This window comes from Microtus oregoni, unplaced genomic scaffold, assembly GCF_018167655.1.
Source record: "Microtus oregoni isolate MIOR12 unplaced genomic scaffold, Mior012 000004F_ref0000308, whole genome shotgun sequence".
Classification (NCBI taxonomy): Eukaryota; Metazoa; Chordata; class Mammalia; order Rodentia; family Cricetidae; genus Microtus; species Microtus oregoni.
The window spans coordinates 48,960,836-48,982,471 of NW_024543063.1; the positions used below are offsets into that span (position 1 = coordinate 48,960,836).

Here is a 21,636-nt window from a genome sequence, read left to right on the forward strand (position 1 = left end):
GGAGTGGGCTTCAGGGCTTCCAATGTCACGTCCTCTCTCTTGCTGCCTGCTGATCTGGATATAAACCCCTCACTCCCTCTCAGCACTGTATCTGCCTGCACACCACCATGCTTCCTACCATAAGGTTAATGTACTAAACCTCTGAACTGTAAACCAGCCTCAATTAAATGTTTTCGTTATAAGAGTTGCCATGGCCGGGTGGTAGCGGCACACGCCTTTAATCCCAGTGCTTGGGAGGCAGAGGCAGGTGGATCTTTGTGAGTTCAAGGCCACCACTACACGAGACTGAATCAGCCTAGAAGAGAAACAGAGCCAAGTGGTGGTGGCTCACACCTTTAATCCCAGCACTTGGGAGGTGGAGATGGGAAGTGATATGGCTGGGCGGAGAGAGGAAGATAAGACAGGAGGAGACAGGAACTCTGCATTCAGTCTGAGGATTTCAAAGAGGTAAGAATTAGTGTCTGACTGTTCTGATTCTCTGATCTTTCAGCTTTCACCTGCTAATATCTGACTCCAGGTTTTTATTACTAAGACCAATTATAATTTGTGCTACAAATGAGAGAGAGGGAGAGAGAGAGAGAGAGAGAGAGAGAGAGAGAGTGATGAAGTGCAAATCAGAGCCACAGTGAGATTGGCTTCGCACTCACTAGGATGGGATATATAACACCAAGTGTTTCAGAAGGATGAGAATCTTATAAGCTGCTCACGGGCATGTGCACGCTATTGGCTGTTTTCTGAAAGCACCCTGGTCCTTCCCAAATGACTAAACATGATTTCAGATGACCCAGCTGTCTCCTCCTCGGCATATGCCAGGAAAATGAAAACACATCTGTGCAAATTAATATTCAAAAGGATATCACAACAACCCCCAAAGGTGGAACAAAGGCTTCTTCTTTCTCGGTCTTTAGATTTCCCCTTAAAACCCACCCTCTCAGAGACCGCCAAATTTGGGGATCCAGGGGTATTACCAGTAGATGTGGGACCTTTGGGAGGTGAGGCCTCATGTGAGATCTGTTAGTCACTGAGGGCTCTCTGCTCTGACCAGAGATCTGTGCACCAATGCACGTTCCCCACCACTGTCACCCACGTCGTGAGGCAGGGCAGTCAAGGAGTGGCTAAGGCTTCCCCATGGTATTTGCACTTGGAACTGTCAAAATCGTAAGCTAAAGGAACCTCTTATTTTATAACATTAGCTGCCTCATACACACAACCAGGGAAGAGTAACTTTACCCAGCCACAGAGCGTATAAAAAAATGTGTGTTCTTCAAATGTCACTTACTGCGACCTCTCAAATCTCATTTACTCATTTGTTTACTTATTTATTATGACATTGTGTCCTTGGGCTCCCTTACTAGTGTGTTAGCCCCTTGAAGACAGACTTCCTTCCCATCTGCCTTGCCTGACTCACTGAATCTGCACTGGTCAAAGGCCAGGCACATAATAAATGCTCATTAAATATCCGCAGGATGACGGAATGAACTGCGGTGGACTTGGTTGGCTCTCTGATTTCCCTTAGGCTGGAATCCAGTTTCTCTTCTGTTTAACAGCTTGAATTTTAGACAAAGTGCCAACTTCTCATTTTAACTGTCAGCTATTGTTTTTTTTCTTTTTCTTCAAGATGCAGACGGAAGATGAAACACCCCTCCACCCACCCACCGCCACCCCAAAGGGATAATTTTAAAACTCTGTTGTCTGACCTCAACTTCGAGCAAATCCACAGCATGCTTTCCACCACTCCGTGTCTGTGCCAGTGACAGGCACTACTAATCGATCATGATTCTTCTCCGTTTGGTAGTCTTAGCATCCTTTTCCGTGCGGTACTCCATGCAATGACTTTAGCTGCCCAGAGCCAGTTATGAAATCTAGCTTTGAGCCATCAATCATTCAGTGTGATACAATACGCCATGCTGTCCCTCCTAAACCAATGGTGGCGCTCTTGCTCTCACCTTCAGAGTCAAGGGCAGAGACTGTGGTGTCTGGGACTTAAGCTACGGGGGGGGGGGGGGGGGGGGGGAAGGGGGGCAGAGAGCTGAGGGCAAGAATCGTGCTCCTAGTAGGGCTCTAGACTGTCCCATTCTGAACCCATATGTGGGGAACGTTGGGGACACATTAGTCACACCCTGATCTAAAGCAGATGCACACAATACTAGAAAGCTGTTGCTGTCAGGGCTGCAGGCGCCTAGGCTGTAGACAGAGGTGTATGTGTGTGTGTGTGTGTCTGTGTGTGTGTGTGTGTGTGTGTGCACGTGTGTGTATATATGCCCTGTCTTCTATGCTCAGTGTGAAGATCCTACTGCCCACAAGGAGTCAGTCCCATGGGGCTCCTTGAAGTTGTCCCTCCCTCCACCTTCCACGGCAGGAGATGAGAGCCATGCTTTGTCTGCGGACTCCAGGCTCATCATGGGTTGGGTGGGAGAGGGCATCATCTCCCATGCCCGCAGATAAAGCCAGTTGGCGCCAGTGTCTCTTGCGTGGCTGGCTGGGACATTAATCTCTCAGTCACCATCACCCACAGAGGAGGCTCTGCTTTAAATTATGGGAGCAAGGCTCGCCATTTCCAAATGCAGGGCCATTTTATCAAGAAGATAAATTTGCCTGCAGAGCAAAACCATGACAGCCCCCCTTCAAACCTCTGCCTCCCTGTCTCCTGCACCAGCGGCGGCAAGAACAGAAGAAGAAAAAGACAGCTTTGTCTCTGCCCCTGACTTCTTTTCCAGGCAACTTCTCCAATGTGCTCATGACCATATTAACACCACCTCACCATGTACACGATTCCTGATGGGTCACCATCCTTTAGGGCCGGCAAGAGTGGCAGCTGCTTCCTGAGGACCTACTGTGTGGCTCCACGAGACCATCTCATTTAGTTCAGGGATGGGGTCCCTAGGTGAGAGGTAAGGAAACAGCCACCGGGAGATTAAACATCCCCCCCAAGGTTGCAGAGCACCACAGAAGGGGATCTGAGTCGATGGGAAGCCAAAGTTCCCTTGCTGGACATTCAGATGAAGGTCTATGGATACCAGGTGCTGTGTCCTGGGAGCCCATAATTTCTAGTGAAGGAAAATCTCTCCTGAAATGATGCTGGGCCTCATCTGGGCTACTTTCTGTGTTGTCAGCTTATGACCCAGGCTCACTCAGGCTGAGTTAGCAGAACATTGCTGGTGAGATACCAAGCAGGCAGGTACACACGGAAGAAGCAGTTGAACAGGGCTGGGCCATGAACCACTGCTCTGTGGATGGTCACCTCTGGAACGGTTCCAGAACACCTGGAGACATTCTGGACTGCAGAGTGGGACCCGTGGGCGACTTGCAATTGCTGACTGCACTGTAGCTATCCCAGGATGAACATTTTCTATGCATGCGCCAAGCAGGCAAAATACTCTCTGCACAGAGGTCTAGCTCGTTTAAGCTGGGCTGTGATCCCTAGAGGCAGGTGTTGTCTTTCTGTACACTTAAGAGGCACAGGGCTGGTCAAAGGGATAGAGCCAGGGCTTGGGGCCAAACTGCTCTTTACAGTTCAGGAACCTGTGATCCAAGGAGCCTTAGTTTGCAGCTCTGGAGGGTGGGCACTTACCCTTTCTGTCTGTCACTCCCTCTACCCAGGGAGGGCTAGCTCAGAAGGGAAGCCTAGGAGCCACCAGAATGGTACCAAGAGCAATCAGTGATTCACGGCCCATGTGTGCCTTGGAGGAGGATGAAGGAACTGCTCTATCTAGGTCCGTCTCACTCACCCATTGGTCTGCCCTTCTGTCCATCACCCACCCAACTCTCCAGTCTAATTATAAGGTTCACAGACACGTGTAAGCAGGCGGAGTGTGAATATCGATCAAAGAGAGCTCATCAGGTCTTACGGGGTTTTTGTTTGTTTTATTTTACTTCAAGACATCATGTTGTATCTTACTGTGTGGCCCAGGCTGGCCCAGAACTCACATCTTTTAGGTTCAGCTTCCCAAGTACTGAGGTGACAGGTGGGTACCGCCATGCCCAGCGGTAGTCAAGTCTTGAGGAAGGATTTCAGATCTAGGGGAGATGATGAACAGGTCTGGCGGATTCCACTGCAGAAGAACTTGGGGCCCCCGATGAGGGTCCATGCAAGTGAGGAATAATGGGGGAATATAGGCTGCAGAGGAGACTAGTGCAGAGTAACCTTGGAGAGGCTGGCAGGGCCAGACCATAAGGGCACTTAAAGAGCAAATAAAGCGGCATGGGCAAGCGTTTTCAGAGAGTCCCTGGACCGCTGAATGGGAGGCAGATGGGAAGATGCACGACGGGAGGCAGGACACTTGGGAAGAGCCTGCTGGATCTGATACTAGGGGGAGGCAGTATCAGCATAAGCACGGATCTAGGGAAACAAGGTGCTCAGCACAGTCTCCCACACCATGCAGGGCAGAGCAGAGCCCAGACCTCGGCTCAGGAAGACAGACTTGGTGCCAAAGCCTACGACTGCAGAGTTTCTTGGCTCCATCTGCCTGTCCTTTGAGCGAGCTTTGGAGACATCCTTAGTATGGTCCTAGTCTGCAGATGGGATTCTCAGGCCCCACAGGGTTGGGGCGGTACCTGGATTCAGGCGCCACTAGCGTGTCAAGCAGAAGCCAAATGTGATGCTTCTGGGTTTAATCGTCCAGGAATGGGTCGGGAGTCACACTAACTCAGAAAGCACTAAGGGATCTGTGTGGATGCCATTGTCACGCCATCACAGGGCTGAAGTACCATGCTGAAGAGCATATTCCAAGTGTATGCCAGTCTGGGATCTAAGCCAGACTCCAAGCTTGTCTGGACGGTCCGGCAGCTCACGCAGCAGCCAGGCACAGAACAGGCACTGTGTTTTGAGTAGCTTTTCCCTGGGAGCTTTATGTGCTGGAAGTTTGGGCCCCCAAGTTACAGTAGTGAGAGGCAGTGATCTTTATGGGGTGGGGCTCAGTGGAAGAGAGACAGGTCATGGAACACCACTCTAGGGGAGGGATTAATGTTGGTCTTAGGGCAAGCTGGGTCTTATGGAAGCAGTTGCAGGACTAGAAAGAATTAATGTGGCCCCAAGGCCCCCACCCTTCCTTCCTTCCTTCCTCCCTCCCTTCCTCCTGTTCCCTTGCCTCCCTCCCTCCCTCCCTCCCTCCCTCTTCCTTCTCTTCCTCCTTCTGTCCCTCTCAAGGCTCTTAGTAGAAGAGCTCTTAGTAGGGAGATCATGAGATTCAAGCTCCTTTTAGGCAGCTAGGGGCAAGATTGGCTCCAGTTTGGAGAATTTAGGCTGGCAGGGACACTGTAGCAGACCACCGCTACTAAATCCTTGCCAAGCACAGCATTTTGGCAGCCCAAGGGTCTCAATGAGCACAGAGGATCTTCCTTAGAGCCCCAAGCTATCTGAACCCCGGGGCCCCCGCGGAGAAGGCACAGAGGCACCGAGGTGCTGACTCAGCATTTTTGAGCATCCTCCGGCCCATTCTCCCAGCGATGCTGCTGAGAAAAAGAAGGGGTGGAAGCAAGGACACAGATCTGAGTGATGGCTCCTGTCACAAAAATTCTTAAGGCATTTGTCACAGGTGCACTTCCCTGGGAAGTCTGACCTCAGCAAGATCCGCTCTCACAGTAGAAGTGGACAGGGTGGCCGTGCCATCACTGGAAGGGATGGAGGGAACATGGCACACGCACCATCTTTCTCTATTCCAGCTTCCTGCGAGGGCCGGGGAAGAGTGTAAAGGACCGAGCTTGTCAACTTGGACCCTATTACATCTCCTCCCCCACGTCGTGAGTGCCATCTCAGCTCCCTTACTGATTCCCAGCTGTGGACAGATGTTTCAAGAGGCTGACATAAGGATGACAGAGGGCTGGGCAGTTCAGAGACATCTCAGAGAGGACACAAAGGGTGACAGCGGAACAAGATGAGAGGTGGGAGGAGCATGGACAGAATCACGGAGTTAGAGGAGTTCCAGGAGGCACCTGCACTCCAGGAGGTGCACTCCAGGGAGGGGTGGGGATGTTGCCTTAGACCACAGGGGTGAGGTAAGGCCATTGCTGTTCAGGATTCTTTTGACAATGGGATGTACCGCTATAGGAAGTCCACTATTGTCATATCAGGATCTGTTTGTGATGTCAGGAGTGGGGGCAGATTATGGCAGAATGAAGTATAAAGTTGTCTACTTATTCATCAATTCTCCATTAATTGATCCAACTAACAACTTACTCATCCTCTCAGCATCCACGTAGTAATCCACTTATCGGTCCATCCATTTACCCACCGTCCATCCGTTCATCAATCTATCCATCCATAAACACATCCCTTCACCCACCTACCCACCGTTCACCAATCATCTTCTACCTATCTACCCCCTCATCCATCTGCCTCTCATTTATCCATCAATCCACCCACCCACCTATCACCCACTCATTCATCTGTCCACCATCCATTTAGGTATCTACCCATCCCTTCATCCATTCTTTTACCTACCCATCTACCCGTATTTATCCATCCAACCATCCGTCTACTCACCCACCCATACTATCCACCTATAATGGATAATCCATCCATTATCCATTCATTCATGCATTCCTTACCAATACTCACCAAATGCTTATTCCACATGCACGCCTGGCTTGCAGCGTAACTATGACTCAGACAGAAATGAAACTCTCAAACTGGACAGCAAGAGATTTCCAAACAATATCCTGGCATGCAGAGAGGGAGACTCGGTGTATCGTGGTGTTTCCTGGTCCCACTTCACTCCTGCTCCCATCTGGCCTACAAGTCAGAGTTAAGCAGAGAACACTCCACTGCCAAGCAGAAGGTTTTCAACCACTATGTTCAGATATAACTGGGAAAATATACGTGACCACCCACGAGTCCTTAATGATTCTCTAAACTAGAGCTCAGAGACACATCCTGCCTCTCGGATAAACACACTAAAATGAGCTCAGATGTCCCTCCATATACCTCAGCCCATATCTTTGTCACTTGGTAATATTTTATTTCTGGCTTGCAGAAATATTTATTCACCGGCTGGAAGTCTACTGGGTCACTTGCCCTGTTTCTGAGCCAGCTGTGATGAAGGATACAGTTGTCAAAACCACACCTGCTCTCAGTTCCCTGCTGGACTCCTCCCTGGCCTCCAGGGCTTCCTCTTCCCTGCCATCTCCATCTAGAGTTGGCTCCACATTGCCTCTGTTTCACAGTGCCGGGGACTGAACTCAGAGACTTGTGCAATCTAGGCAAGTACTCTACCAATGAGCTGTATCGCCAGGTTTTGAAAACACTGGTAGAGTCCCTGTGTATGCTGGGTAAGTGGGTGGTGTGGAACTGGGTTGAGAAGCGTCTGTAGGGGTGGGGGTGAGGGGACTGCCTGGGCCTATCAGCCAGGGGTTTAGCTCCAACCTGCCAGCTTGCATTGTGGGACTTACAATCATGACGGAAAAATGGCCATCTACGTTAACATGGGAAGTTCCAGGAGCTCATGAATATTTGATCCATAAAATGTTAAATTCACAAATGCGGCCGATGACCACCAGCTGTCCCACGTTGGGAGAGAGAAGCTTACTGGTGTCATCCACAGACTTCTGTACTGCAAAGTTCTCAGTCCCTGGAACAAGCCTAGAGCTAGGATGGCTGAGGCTCTCTCAATTCCTGACTTCTCAGAGTTTCATGCGGCCTTCTCCCTCAGAGCCCAGACTGAAGAGACTTAGCTTTATCAAAGGGTTGTCACTGCTGGTCCTGCTCATCCATCCTGTCATATCTGTTCTAGTTTCCTTCACATTGCTGTGACAAAACACTCTGATGAGAAACTAAGGGAGGAAAACGTTTATTGCCTCTCATCCTTCTAGGTCATAGTTCATTACTGAGGGAAGTCATGGCAGTAATGAAGGCAGGAGATTGAAGCCGAAACTACTGCTTGCTGGCTCACTGACAGGCTGATGCTTAGCTGTATTTCTGGCAGAGTATAGGACTACCTGACTAGGGACTGTGTCATCTATAGTGGACTGGCCCTTCTATATCAGTTAATAATTAAGACAATCTCCCCCAGACACGCCCACAGGCTAGGCTGGTCTAGACAGTAACTCAAATGACTGTAGCTCTGTGATGCTGATAATCAAAGCTAGCTAGGACAGAAACTCAATGGAAAACATATTCAGGATATGAATATCATAAACGTCATTGTTTTCTCCAAAGACCTGATACACAGGGAAAAAAATCTGGCTCACAGACTTTTGTCACGTGCCTACGAAGCTAACATTCAGGAGACAGAGACTAGAAAACCAGTTCCAGATCATTCTCCGCTACACAGTGAGTTTGAGGCCAGCCTGGGCTAGGTGATACATTGTTACAAACAAAGGAAAGAAAAACAAAATGCAACAAAACAAGAGACCAACGCAACTGCATGACTGATTCTTTCTGCGCTTTCTGCTTTAGCCCCCAGGACACTCAGAAACACGCCTGCAACTGAACTCAACATGAATAGAAACTGGTCTTTCCTCGTCTTTCTTGGGCTAATTAGCATTACCAGTAAGAAAGAAAATCCCGATTATTTCTGTGAGTCAGACTTAGGGTCTGTGTAGATCACCACTACACTATTTGTTATTGCAGAGCTGAATAGCCACCTTGGCATGGGGGCATTGCCTATACCCACCACCACCCAAAATTAAACGGTTCAAATGCTTTACGGAGAGGAAGTCCTGCAGGTGGTAAGTGCAGTCATTAAAACCCTTGGTTAGTGACGCTGGCTGTCTTCATCTCTCAGATAAGGTAATTATGTTTGAAGGTGTTTCTGTGAATTGCACAAGACCATGTAAGTAGATTTATATAAACACTCCATAAATGCAACCGCAAAGGCTGGCCACAACTCTAAGGACACCATTTCAGTCCTATCTGAGCAAAGAACAGTGAGATTCAGTGGAGTGCTTGACTGGAATTGCTTCGCACAGTTCCTCACCATCTCTGTCAGCCTGAATGGCACAGGATGTGAATGCTGGCAGCTTCCCTGTTACTGTGAATAAAAGAGAGTATACTTTACTTAGGATGCTGTTAGTTAAGCAGTGGTCACAGCAATGAATAAACAGGGCTAGCTGTGACACGAGCCTCGAGTTGTGGCCCTGAGTGTGATGAAAATGGGTTAGTGGGCTAGCTGGTAACTGTATAGGGAGTAAGCTTCAATGGCCCATGTCTTAGGGTTTTTATTGCTGTAAAGAGACACCATGACCACAGCAACTCTTAGAAAGGAAAACAGTTGAGGTCGGCTTACAATGTCAGAAGTTTAGTCCATTGTTATAGCAGCATGCAGGCAGACACGGCACTCAGAAAGGAGCTGAGAATTCTACATCTTGATCCACAGGCAACAGGAGGTGAACCGAGTCCCCCGCTGGGTGTAGCTTGAGCATATTAGACCTCAAAACCTACCTCCACAGTGACACATTATCTCCAAGGAGGGCACACTACTCCAATGAGGCCATACCTCCTAACAGTGCCACTCCCTATCCGCCAAGCATTCGAACACATGAGTCTATGAGTGCCATACCTATTCAAAACACCACACCCCGAGAGACGCTCCAGATTCCTGGGGTTGATTTCTGCCTGGGATGCCGTAGAGTAGAGCCTGGATCTCTTTGCCTGATGCAGCCTTTATTTTTACACAAAGAAATATAAGCTCCTGAGAAGTCAGTGTTTTCCCTGGGCCTCACACTGCAAAGCCATCAGCAGAGAAGGTGAGTAGGCTTTACTATCGGGAAGCATTTGAGAACAACCTGTGACTGTTCTTTGGGTGAACACTGAGCCATGCAGACACCAGTCAACTATAAGGAAAGAAATCTTAAAACTACAGCCAAGAAAGAAAAATTCAAGTAGAAACATGAGCAACTGTATGTTGTAGCAGAGACAGATTTTTACAGCCTTAGTTCAAATCACATCCTAAACAACCAGACAAACCACAGCTCCTATGGCATAGTTACTATATTATCTAAAATGTTCAATGCTCAACAAATGCACAAAAAGAAACAGGAAAATATGAGTTACAGTCAGAAAATATCAAATAAAAATAACAAAAAGCAGCAGTCAATAAAAGCTGTCTGTGTGCATCCTCAGATATCAGACTGGACAGACAAAACTTTAAAGCAATTATAAACATGGGTACGTCAGTAAAGAAGTTATGTTTAAAGAGTTTAAGGAAAGTATGATTGCAAGGCTTCAAGGAGCAGAGAATCTTGGCAAACCACCATAGAGAACTTGGTGGAGCCAGGCAGGGTCATGCACACCTGCAATCCCAGCACGGGGGAGTCCAAGCCAGGAGGACCAGGAGCTTGGCACCATCCTCGCTGTTGTAGGTTCCTTCCTATTGCTGGGATAAAACATTCAGATCAAAAGCAGCTTAGGGCGGAAAGTGGTTCGCTTCAGGTTAAAGGTGACAGTTCATTGAGGGAGGTCAGGGTAGGAACTCAGGGAAGAACCCGAAGCGGAGACCGGAGGAATGCTGTTCGCTTACTCACAAGCTCACACTTAGCTTGCTTTCTTATACAGCCCAGGACTACTTGCCAAGGGAATGGTGCTGCCCACAGTGGGCTGGGTCCTCCTACATCAATTAACAATGCAACCTCCCGCAGATAAATCCATAGGCCAATCAGATCTGAGTATTTCCCTCAGTTAGAACTCCCTGCTCAGGTGGTTTGAGGTTGTGTCAAGTTGACAGGGAAGGCTAACTAGGACACTCAGCTAGTTCAAAGCCTACCAGGGATACATGAAACCTTGTTTTCTGTTTGTTTCTTTGTTTAACAAATAGAACTGGAAAGACAATGCTAAGAAACCATTAGAGGAACTCAACATCAGATTTCAAGTGCCAACCAAAGAACTGGTAAACTTGAAAACAAATCAACAGAAAGTCACCCAATGTGAATAGAGGGGGAGGAGGAGGGAGGGAGAAAGGGAGGAGAGGGAGGGGAGGGAGAAAGGGAAGAGAGGAAGAGAGAGAGAGAGAGAGAGAGAGAGAATGAATAGAGCCTCAGAAACTTATATCAAATTTCCCCCAATTTGGCAACCTACTCTACATAGACAAGAAACCCAGCAAATCTCAAGTAGAATAAACACAATGAGAGATCCCCACCTCAGCACATCAGACACACTACTGAAGGCCAAGGACAGAGAAAGCTCATACAGGGGAGACCTGATAGTAGTGAAGGGCTAATAAGAAACCATGGAACACCGAGGCAGTGGATGGCACAGTCAAGCTAACCGCTAAATTAGAGTGCTGTATTAGCAAAACTTCCTCAAAACTGAAACAAAAGAACTTCCAGACAAGCAAAAGCAAGAGGCCTTGCTGCCGGCAGGCTTGGTGTGCAAGAGACACTAAAGCTGAGGGAAAGGTGCTAGCTTTAGTAAGGGCTAGCTTGATTCCGCAGGAAGGAGGAAATGCAAAGTTAGGGTTCAGAAGTATATTCTTTCTCATTTACTCTTTTTGAAATAATTTATTGATGTGTATGTATGTGTCTGCAGATGTGGGTGCCCATAGAAGCCAGAAGATGGCACTGGGTCCCCTGCAGCTCACAGGGACTTGTGAACCACCTGCTGTGAGCGCTGGGAACTGAACCGGACCTTTGCAAGTGCCCTAAACTGCTGAACCATCCTTTCGGGGCCCCTCACGCCTCTCTCTAGCTCCTTTAAAAGACACAAGGTTGTATAATCCTTAAACTTTAATTCTATTTTGATATGTTCACATCCCATACGGATGCAGCAAATATGCGAATAAAAGCACACAAACGGGGAAAGAGGCATGAGGTCAAAGTTTCCCTGTTATGCTGGACTGAGTTACTACTGCTCTGAAATAGACTGTGATACAGAGGCACATGCACAACCCTCAGAGCGATTACTAACAGATGTTTTTTTAAAAATCCCAGAAGACTACAACCAGTAAATGAAATATGTTTACTTCATTGGAAAGAGGTACAAGAGGAACACAAGGACAAAAGAGACGTGAGACAAAAGGAAAACACACATTAAAATGCCCTTTGTGCTAGCCAGTCATCTATGTTTTTATTAGTTTGTTTTTGTAAAAACATATGGGTGAATCAGTTACTTTAAGCAACAGAGAGCTCCAGAGTAAATAAAAAGGCAAGGTCAACTATACACTGACCACAAGAAATGCATTTTAGTTAGATTTAGGAAGCAAACAGGTGAAAGAAAATAAAAGAATGGGAGAAGAAATACCAAGCAAGTCGTTGGCATGATTTTTTTGTTTTGTTTTGTTTTTCAAGACAGGGTTTCTCTGTGGAGCCCTGGCTGTCCTGGAACTCGCTCTGTAGACCAGGATGGCCTTGAACTCAGAAGATATTTGTCTGCCTCTGCCTCCCGAATATCCATAGAAATTCCCTCAGGGACTACACACAGGCTAGCAGTGTAATATATCTAATATATTATAATTATAATATATCTAATAATAATATAATCTAAGGTATTTTATCATTAGTAGGAAGAGAACTAGGCCAGCCCAAGTAACAGAGCAAAATCAAAAGTCATGGGTTCAAATCCTGCCTCTGCCTCTGGCCAATGGTGACCACTAAGCTTTTTGAACCTCTTGCCTCATCTGTAAAATTGGAGCAGTGTCCTCTGATATAAGCTAATCAAAGCACATTGATTAATAGGATGTCTGGCTCATAACAGGCGCCCAAAATATAAAAATTAAACCTTAAAACCCTAAAGATATTTCCTAGATGCAGCTCTAAATGTGAATGGTTATCAGACACGGTGGCACACACCTTTAATCCCAGCGCTCTGGAGGCAGAGGCAGGTGGATCTCTGAGCTCAAGGCCAGCCTGGTCTACAGAGTGAGTTCCAGAACACTCAGGGCTCCACAGGAAACCCCTGTCTCTGAACAACAACACCTACTGCAGCAAAACCAAGCAAAGATAAATGTGAATCATAAAACACTTGAAGATGAAGAGATCCATGAAGAGCTTCACGGCTTTAGACCCTTTAAGTAGGACGCAAAAGGTTCTAAACACACAGCGGGTCTGTATTGAGATAAAGAACTCTGATGGGCGTTTGGGCTGCAGAGTGGGAGGGGAGGGATGGTGAGAGGGTTGAAGGATTGCCCGGGCACTGAGATGTGAACAGGGTCAGGGTCACATCTAAAATGGACAGGGATACTGAAGAAAGACTTCGCTAATGCACCTCATCATTCACAGTGTGCCCCCAGGACCCTGGAGACCAGCTCTCTGAGCTGTCTATGTACTGGTTAATAGATCTCGGGACACAAAACAATCCTTCTCCTCCTCTTCACAGAATCGCCCTTCCTCCATGATTAGCTTTCTACCCTAACCGGCTTGTTCTCCGCTGGATACACAAGCGATTAGTCACGCCGCCCATGACAGTGGCTCAATGTCAAGCAGCGCTAACAGCGAACACATCTGTGAGCAGACGGGAAAACGAATTTGAAAGCCTAGGCCTCCTGTTCGCTGAGACAACCCAAGACAGCCTTTCTCCAAACGATAAGCAAAAAGCCCCACAGGAATCTTTTCAGACGGAAACATGCAGTCCTTCGCCTCAGCTGACAGGAAGTGGGTGCTGTTTACCCAGAGAGTCTCTGGATGATGGCTCACACCCTCGGTGCCTCTGGCACCTCCCGCTACCTGTCTCAGGGCTGACCGTGTTGCCTTTGAACCCTACCCCTGCAGCGCAAAGGCACGCTCCTGGTTAATAACTTAAACTGACCAACAGACCCTTGTTTGGTCTTGGGTCTTTGCACAGCAGGAGAGAGGGAAGGCGCTGTACGTCCCTTTGTTCCGAATGTGCTTTATCAACTTGCGGTACCCGTGGCATTTGTGAGAAGATATTGTGTACAGCTGGGCCTTTCATTTCTTAAATCCCAGTTCAGGAGCAAAGACAGAATAAAACCTGGCATGGGAATGACAGCTAAACATTTACGGTGCCAGTCTCCCCTTCTACTGAAGTCTGGGGTTTTCACTTAACGCTCAGTCGAATTTATATTTAAAGAACACCTGCCAGGTTCCTGAAGCTTCGAATTCAGTTGTAAATTACGTACTGTCTGGGTCCCCGATAGTCATGTTGTTGTAGATAATTGGATTTTACACTTGGCAGACAGGCCAGTGCGTCACGACTGCAGGTATAGTCAGTCATCTCACTCCTCCACAGCACCACTGTCCCCACGGCTGACAGCGTGCTGTTGACTTCCTATGCACGTGTAATGGCCACATGTCCTCCAATGTCCTCAAAATGTCAGCGTCACTGTACGTATTTTAAAGTATCGGGGAACCCCCCTTTACCTTGAAAAGTGGGAAATTTCTGAAGAAGCTTAAATTATTTTGCGAGGGCTCTCCTAAATGTTATTATACACATGTTTGCTGAGATCTGAAATGTCACTAACACCAGATAAAACCTCTTTCTTGACACAGGTACAAGACTGAACGTGCTCAACACGGGCTTTCCAATTTGTACAGTTTTATTCTTGGAATGGCAGTGATGAAATCCTCTGCTCTTAAGGGCTACAAGAAGATATTTCATAATCTCATACTTAGTTAAACGAAATAATTCTGTATATAAAATTTAACCTATATTTTATGGATTAAAAGGTAGGGCATACGCTATTAACCCAAAGATATCATGAAAGCCAGAGGCAATCCTTAGGCAGGAAGATTTTTGCAATGCTATGTCCAGCTGAGGGGCCATTCACATATAAAGAGTGCCTATAAATCAATAATGAAAGCACACCATAGAAAAATGGCTAAAGATCTGAGAGGCCCTTTAAGAAGAGAGTATTCAAGATCCTATGCTAAGTCACTAGAAGTTCAAATGAAAAGCACCATGTGCCAGACGGGTTTCCTACTCGAATGGCTAAGATGAAAAACTGTTGTCAGGGAACACAGAGGTCAGAAACCTCAGATTTGCTAGTGAGCGGCCAGGTTGGAACAGCCATATTGGAAGCGTTTGGCTTTTACCTATGGAAGCTAAACATTGGTATATTCTAGTGTCCAAGCTCCTACTTCTAGGTGGGAGACCTTTTCTATATGTTCACTGGAACTGGGCAGTATAGTGTGATGGTCACCGGCAGCTACTGAATAAAAACCAATTAAGATTTAGAATCCAGTTCTTTAGTTGTACTAATCACATTCTGAATGCTAGGAACTACCTGTGGCTTGGGCCGTTCGTACTGGACCATTTCCACTACTGAAGCATGTTCTCTTGGACAGAATTGTACTAGGATACCCCAGCATGGCTATGCATTCATCATCTCAAATGGAAGAAAACGCAGATGCCCAGTAGAGGAGAACAGAGAAGTTGCTTGTGGTATATTTACACAATGGAATACTATATGGTGGTGAGAATATACGATCTACAATTATACCCAGTAAGGTAGGCAAAGCGTACAACACGATCGTGAACAAAGAACATACTGTAAGATTCCAATAAAGTTTGACGTTTAGGCAACACTAATTTGTGGTTGCCATTGGCTCAGGAGAGTGAGCCAAGAAGGATATGAAGGAGTTCTGCCTGTAGGCAAGACTGTGTTCCCCAGCAGGAGCATGCATGGTTTGTGGGAATTCTTTGAGCTGTAACCTGGTGATGGTACACCTTTCTGTAGGCACATTCAAGGCAGTGGAGTGCTGGAAACCAGCTTTCATAAAGGAAAAGCAAGGAAAGCAAGAAGGTAAGAGAGAAGAGGGAGGGAAGGGAAGGAAGAAGGGGGAGAGGAGGGAGAAAAGGAAGGATGAGTGAAGGAAGAACAGGGAGGAGGAAGGGAGTGAAGAGGAAAGTGAAGAAAGGAAGATGGCAGGAAGGAAGGTCGCAGAGCTGTAGTTTGCCAATTTTCATGACGTAAATGCTTCCACCATGGTGACTTTTAAGCTACCAAAGGTTTAACCACTTGCTTATAAAATCCTTAAATGTTTTCAATTATTGGCTCTTGTTGGCTGACATTTCTGCTTAAAGAAAAAAAGAAAAAAGAAAGAAAAGAAGGAGGGAGGGAAGGAAGGAAGGAAGAAGAAAAGAAAGAAAGAAAGAAAGAAAGAAAGAAAGATCACTAGAGACTGACCAGGGTAGGAGAGGCTCAAAGCTCCCTCCGGATGTGGTGCCCTCCAGATACTCTGGTGCCTGAAGCTTGAAGGGGGATGAGGGCTGCTCCAGCCAGGAACTGAAGGTAGGCTTCTCTGACTGTCCCCAGCCTCTTAAGTGAGGATGGTGTGTGTGTGTGTGTGTGTGTGTGTGTGTGTGTGTGTGTGTGTGTGTGAAGGGTGAGGGCAGGGATCTTGCTCTGACAACCTTTGTCTCTTGAAGCAGCTCTGTCTCGGTCTCTCTTTCAAAGGAGTCTGGTCTTCTTATCCTGCAATCAGAGTTGGAGACTCTCCTGGGGCACTTTCTCACTTTGTGTGGCAGCTGCACTTAAGGGTGGTGCAGGCAGGACACTGAAGTGGCAGCCGCACAGATGCTCTGTGACCTGATCCAGCTGGGGTGAGAAGGGGTTGGGGCAGAGCCCCAGAAGGAACAGGTCCTGCCGAGGGCTTTTATCCAGCCTACATTACAGGTCTAGGGGAATTGGTTTACGTCTGATGGGGCAGGGTGTGGGGGAAACTCCTGATGACAACCTGTCAAAACTGAAGGACAGTCACTGTGCTAAGCTGGGGTGGCTGGGAAGGGAGTGAGAGTCTCTGCAGGGAAGTCTGAGTGTTGGTCAGGCTATGACTGTGGGATTAAGGGTCAGGGAAGAATCAATCTTATTGAGCACACCTACTTCCAAACTCTACCTTTTGACCCTTTCATGCTGGAGACCCTTTCCTGCCATCCAGGGATGCAGGGCCAGGGGGCTAGGTGAGGGCTGAGGGGTGAGAGGAGGGGGTGAGAGGCGTACAGGGCGCTGAGGAGGATGAGTTTCTTGAACCCTGCAGAGAGAGGTGCTCTCAAGTTTCAAGGAAGAGGGATGGGTTTAGAGGGAAACCACTAGAAGCTGATGGTTTGGGGATTCAGAAGGGACCCAGGGCCTCTGGGCAGGTGGTTTTCCCCAGCAGGACCGGCTGTCTTGTTTCTGAAGCAGACAGGCTGCTCATTTCTGTGGTGGTTTCCCAGAGGACGACCAGCCTCTCCCGAGCCCTGGGCACAGTTCCAGCGGAGGCAGAGCCGAGTGCCAGGGTGGCTAACACATGGGAGCCTTGGCAGAGGAACAGCAGTGCGCTTACTCATCTGGCTGGAGAGGACACCATCCTCTCCACGAACCTGGCTCTGGGTGGCGACACCAGGGATCATACTTCCCTTGGCAAGACCATGAGATGTGGACATCATGGTACCCTCCAGCCATGCGAGTCTCACTCTTGAGTTCCTTCTCTTCCCCACCGCCCCACGCTTGTCCTGCCAGTGACCTCACCCAGCGTTCCCACACCGAGCAGCACCCATACACAGACAGCTCCCCAATTTACAGCTCCAGCTCCAGACTCACCCCTGAACTCCAGGCTCATATGTCTAGCTGTCTGCCCACATCTTCACCCTGGTGTCTATGTAACATCTCAGACACAGTGGGCCTTCAGGTCTGCCTCGGCCCGTTCACCGTCTGTTCCAGGAGTTCCCTCGGCTCAGTAAAACGGCAGACCCGTTCTTCCACATGCTCAGCCCCACGCACTGCCACTAGTGAGTCTTTTCTTCCCGCCCACGGTCCTTGCTATGCCGGAACAGGCCATACCTGCTCCCGCTCTGAATTCTCCCACTCAGAGCACTCTTCCGCAAGACACCTGCATGACCCAGTCTCTCCGAATCCTCTCTAGCAATGTTTATATTGGTTGACAGTTTTTATGTGTATGAGTGGTTTGCCTGCGTGGATCTGCGCACCACGTTTGCACGCCTGTGGAGACCAGCGTAGGCCATGGCATCCCTCGGAGTTGGACTTTCAGTTGGTGGTCACTGTGCGGGTGTAGGGAAATGAACTCCAGCCCTCTCTAACGGCAATAAGGGCTCGAAACTGCTAAGCCATCTTTCTAGTCCTAGCATGGTCTTAACTCATTCTTCATCTGCCAGCTCATCTGGCGGTATTTGCTCCATACCACCCCTGATACATTATAAGTAAATGCACACAATGCTTATGCCCACGTGAGTGTGTGCACATGCGTGCAGATGCCAGAGGTGAACCCTGGGTGTCTCTTCTGTCCCTTTCTAATTTTTTGAGGTAAGGTGTCTCCCTCAACTTGGAGCCCATTCATTGGCTGGCCAGCAAACTCCAGGGGTTTTCTTGTCTCTACCTCCCCAGCGGTAGGGTTACAAGCACAGGATGTGCACTACCAGCACCTGGGTGACATGCGTACTTTTATGAACTCCCATTTTATAGGTGAGGAAACTGAGGCCCAGGGATAAACAACTGGCTAAAGTCCCTTTCCCCTGGTTCCTTGCATCATCAAGTGATGGACAAAGACTAATGAGCTTTGGGTGGCACCAGCATGTATTTAGGGTGACTGAGTTTGCATCCAGGCTCACTGGGAAAGAGTGCCATGATTGATTAGTGCTGTCTGCTCTGGACACAGCAATGGCAAATGTTGAGCGTGCTCCATTATTTCCTCTTCTTGCCCTCAAATCCTCCCTTATGTTGATAGTGGCAGAGGTAACTATGACAACAACCAAAGAACCACTGTACTGTGAGTGTCTCCCAAAGGCCCAAGTGTTGATGCGAAGTGGTAAAGCCCTTAAGAGGCGGGGCCTTGCAGAAGGAAGTTAGGCCACCCGGGATATGCCCTTGGAGAGGATATAATCCAAGTGTTTCCTTGCTGTGGTGAGGCAAGCAGGCTTCCTCTCCCACATGCTTTTTTGCTATGATGTTCGGCCTCATCACAGGCCCCAAAGCATCATTTCCAACTGACCATGGACTGAAACCTCCAAACTATGAGCCAACTAATATTGCCCTCCTTCTAAATTAATGATCTCTGGTATTTTGTCATAGCAACAGACAGCTAGCTAATTCATGGTCCAAATCCCAGATTTGCCCCTAGAGTTCAACCTTCTGTTTTCCCATCTCCATCATTAAAGACGCGACTAATAACACTGAGATAGGCAGAGGGATGGTTTCCTGAGCATCTTCTCGGAGCCTGATACCAAGCTCAGCCCACCCTGCGGCCCCTCAAATCCGAGCAGCAAACTGTAAGACTTCACCGTGTCCATTTCATAGAGAGCAAACTGAGGGTTTGGGAAGATGAGAAGTTTGCCCTGGTTCACACAGCTGGCAAACAACAGCTCTAGGATGCACGCATACTCTAGCCCAATACTGTCCTCACTCCAAGGGTGACCCTGAGCATAGGGCGGGGGCCTTGCAAGGCTGTGATTCTGGCCAGGCCTTGGATGGCCGTCACGAACTTGACAGGAGTGTGCCTACATGACTTCTCCATAGATTGTGGGGCATGTCTAGTCCTTCTTTTTGTTTTGCTACCTGTTTATTCTCCAGTCCCCCCCCCACTGTCCCCAAAATCAGCTCTTTCAGATCTGTCCCCAGAGGCCATAGGAAAGTAGCCTGCCCCCACCACATAGGGAGCTACATGGTGCTGCCATCTGCTAGATGACAATGAAGAGGCTGTGTGGCATCTGTGCTTAGAGCCTGGGTCCCCAGGGAGTCCTGGGCTGTTCTGCCCAGCAGAGGCCAGATGGGACCGATTCCCCCACTCCAGGCAAGGCCTCTGGGGCTGGGAAAGGCTTACAGACATGACTCTAAGCGGAGGAACTCCCTTTCCTCTTCTGGCTATATGGCCAGAGAGCTTGCGGGCTTCCCTGGCCGGGCTCCCCTGTCCTCTGTCTTGTTCTTGTTGCCTCTCTGCCTCAAACTTTTCAGCTTCTCAATAGGGCTGCTGCTGAGAGCTGCTGGGGGTGCCCATAAGGGGCAGAGAGGAGCCCAGGTATCAGAAAGTGACACGGGGTTGGGAGGCAACAGATCTACAGCTCAGCCCTTTATGGCTGATATCTGCTCCACTCCCAGAAGGCCAGAGAAGCATGCCACATCCCCAGTGTCCACAGGTGCTGGCAGATCTGATTTCAGGGCTGGTTTAAGGCCATTTTAGCTGCTTTCTTCGGGGAACTTTTGGGCTTCATTTTCCTTTCATGGGTTGTGTTTCTATACCGCAGGGGCCAGGGTGCGGAGATGTGAACAGGAACAAACTGTCGCCTACTCTGAGTTTTCTAGGTTTTCTGCACAACCTAGCAGGGTCATTACATGAGCTAAGAAAGGCATGGTGGTCACTGCCAGGTTTCTCACCACACGGAGCAGCTCCAGACTGAAGGTGAGGTGTTAAAAAGAGGGGGCATGTGACCCCCATATGGCACCTCACCTCTCCCTAAGGCCTGCCGAGTCATGGAGTGAGTGTGGACACCAAGGTGTCAGATGGGAAACTTCTGATGTCACCTCAACACACAGGCACTACTTCTCAACAAGGGAGAGGCAGTTAGGCATGCTCCTCAAAGGACAAGTGATGCCAGTTTGAGGAGCTCAGGTGTGTAATGAGAGAAAGCAGGTTCTGCTGTGGAGCCATGAAGGTCGCCTGAGAGGGTGGAGGCCAAGCCGAGAGTCTATGGAGGCTGTTGTCTTGAGTTCTAAGAGGACACCTGGCTGGTCTAGCAATGGACTCCTCACAGTGGGGAGTCACGAGAAGACTCTTAAAGATAAAGTCATGCGTTTTCTTCAGTCAGCGGGAACTTTCTGGTGAGAGCTACGGGGTGAATTTCCTTAGGGCAGTCAGCCCCAAGGAACTGTTCTGTGGGACCAAAATCCACGAAGCATTGCTTGTGGGTATTTAAGTGTAGGAAGAAATTAAGCTCTTTGCTTGCTATGGAAACCACACACCCTATCACACCATCACAACAAAGGTCCTAAGAAGGTGTTTCTAGCACGTCTCAGCCAACACTGCCTACAGCTGCTTGGCCATGACCTTGTGGGTGGGGGAGAACGTACCACTGTGCTTCAGACGGACCCTGAGCCACATCTTGGGAACAGGACAAAGTGTGACTTTCAGTTTCCAGGGAGCCCACTGTGGCTGTTGGGGTGACCTGTGCTTCCCCTCTACACCCCAACCCCCAAGTTTCTCTATACTAGCCCTGGTCAGACTCCCCTCAGCGCCTCGGTTAACCATCCCAATGCCAACTTTACAACTCCACCCTCTAGTTCTGCAGCAGCTTAGACCCCAACAGTGACGGACAAGGAAGAGACTTACAGGGGCAAGGGCGTTTGAAGGACATGTAATCCTTGGAGCAGAACAGCGGAGCCAGCCTGCCCTCGAGCACAGCTCGGACTTCTTGAGGGGACGGCCCCTCCACTCATCTGTGGAGACACAAACAGGCAGGTGATAGGGTGCCTACAGCACCCCCATGTCTACAGGCTGTGTACTTACATCACTAGGTGGGGTGGGACTTAGGAACATGTTCCTAGTCTGGGTATTCCTGGGCTACAAGGTGTGGGTTGTGGGTGCAGGGGTGGCATGAATGAGTGTTGGGGGTCACGGTGATGTGTAAAGGGTGGATCTCTCTTTTGGGAGACCCTGGAGTGGGAGAGTGATGCCATGGAGTTCTAACTGTGAAGACTCGCTGTTCCACATCCTCCATAGACTATAGCATCCTGAGTGCCTTAGGACTGTCAGGATCCTTAAAGACTGGTCCAAAGTCCTCATTTCATACGGGAAACATGCAGAGGAGAGAGAAGCCTGTTCGAG

At 48.6% G+C, this 21,636-nt stretch overlaps 1 protein-coding gene across 2 annotated transcripts in view; it reads right to left on the minus strand.

Annotated features, from left to right (window-relative positions):
* Bean1 (brain expressed associated with NEDD4 1) overlaps window positions 1-21,636 on the minus strand; it is a 42,265-nt gene that overhangs the window by 10,009 nt on the left and 10,620 nt on the right. For both annotated transcript variants that reach the window (XM_041650225.1, XM_041650224.1), the window contains exon 2: window positions 21,142-21,248. In XM_041650225.1, the coding sequence (XP_041506159.1) occupies window positions 21,142-21,166 (25 nt within the window). In that variant the 5' untranslated portion in view covers window positions 21,167-21,248. The remainder of the gene's footprint in view (window positions 1-21,141; window positions 21,249-21,636) is intronic.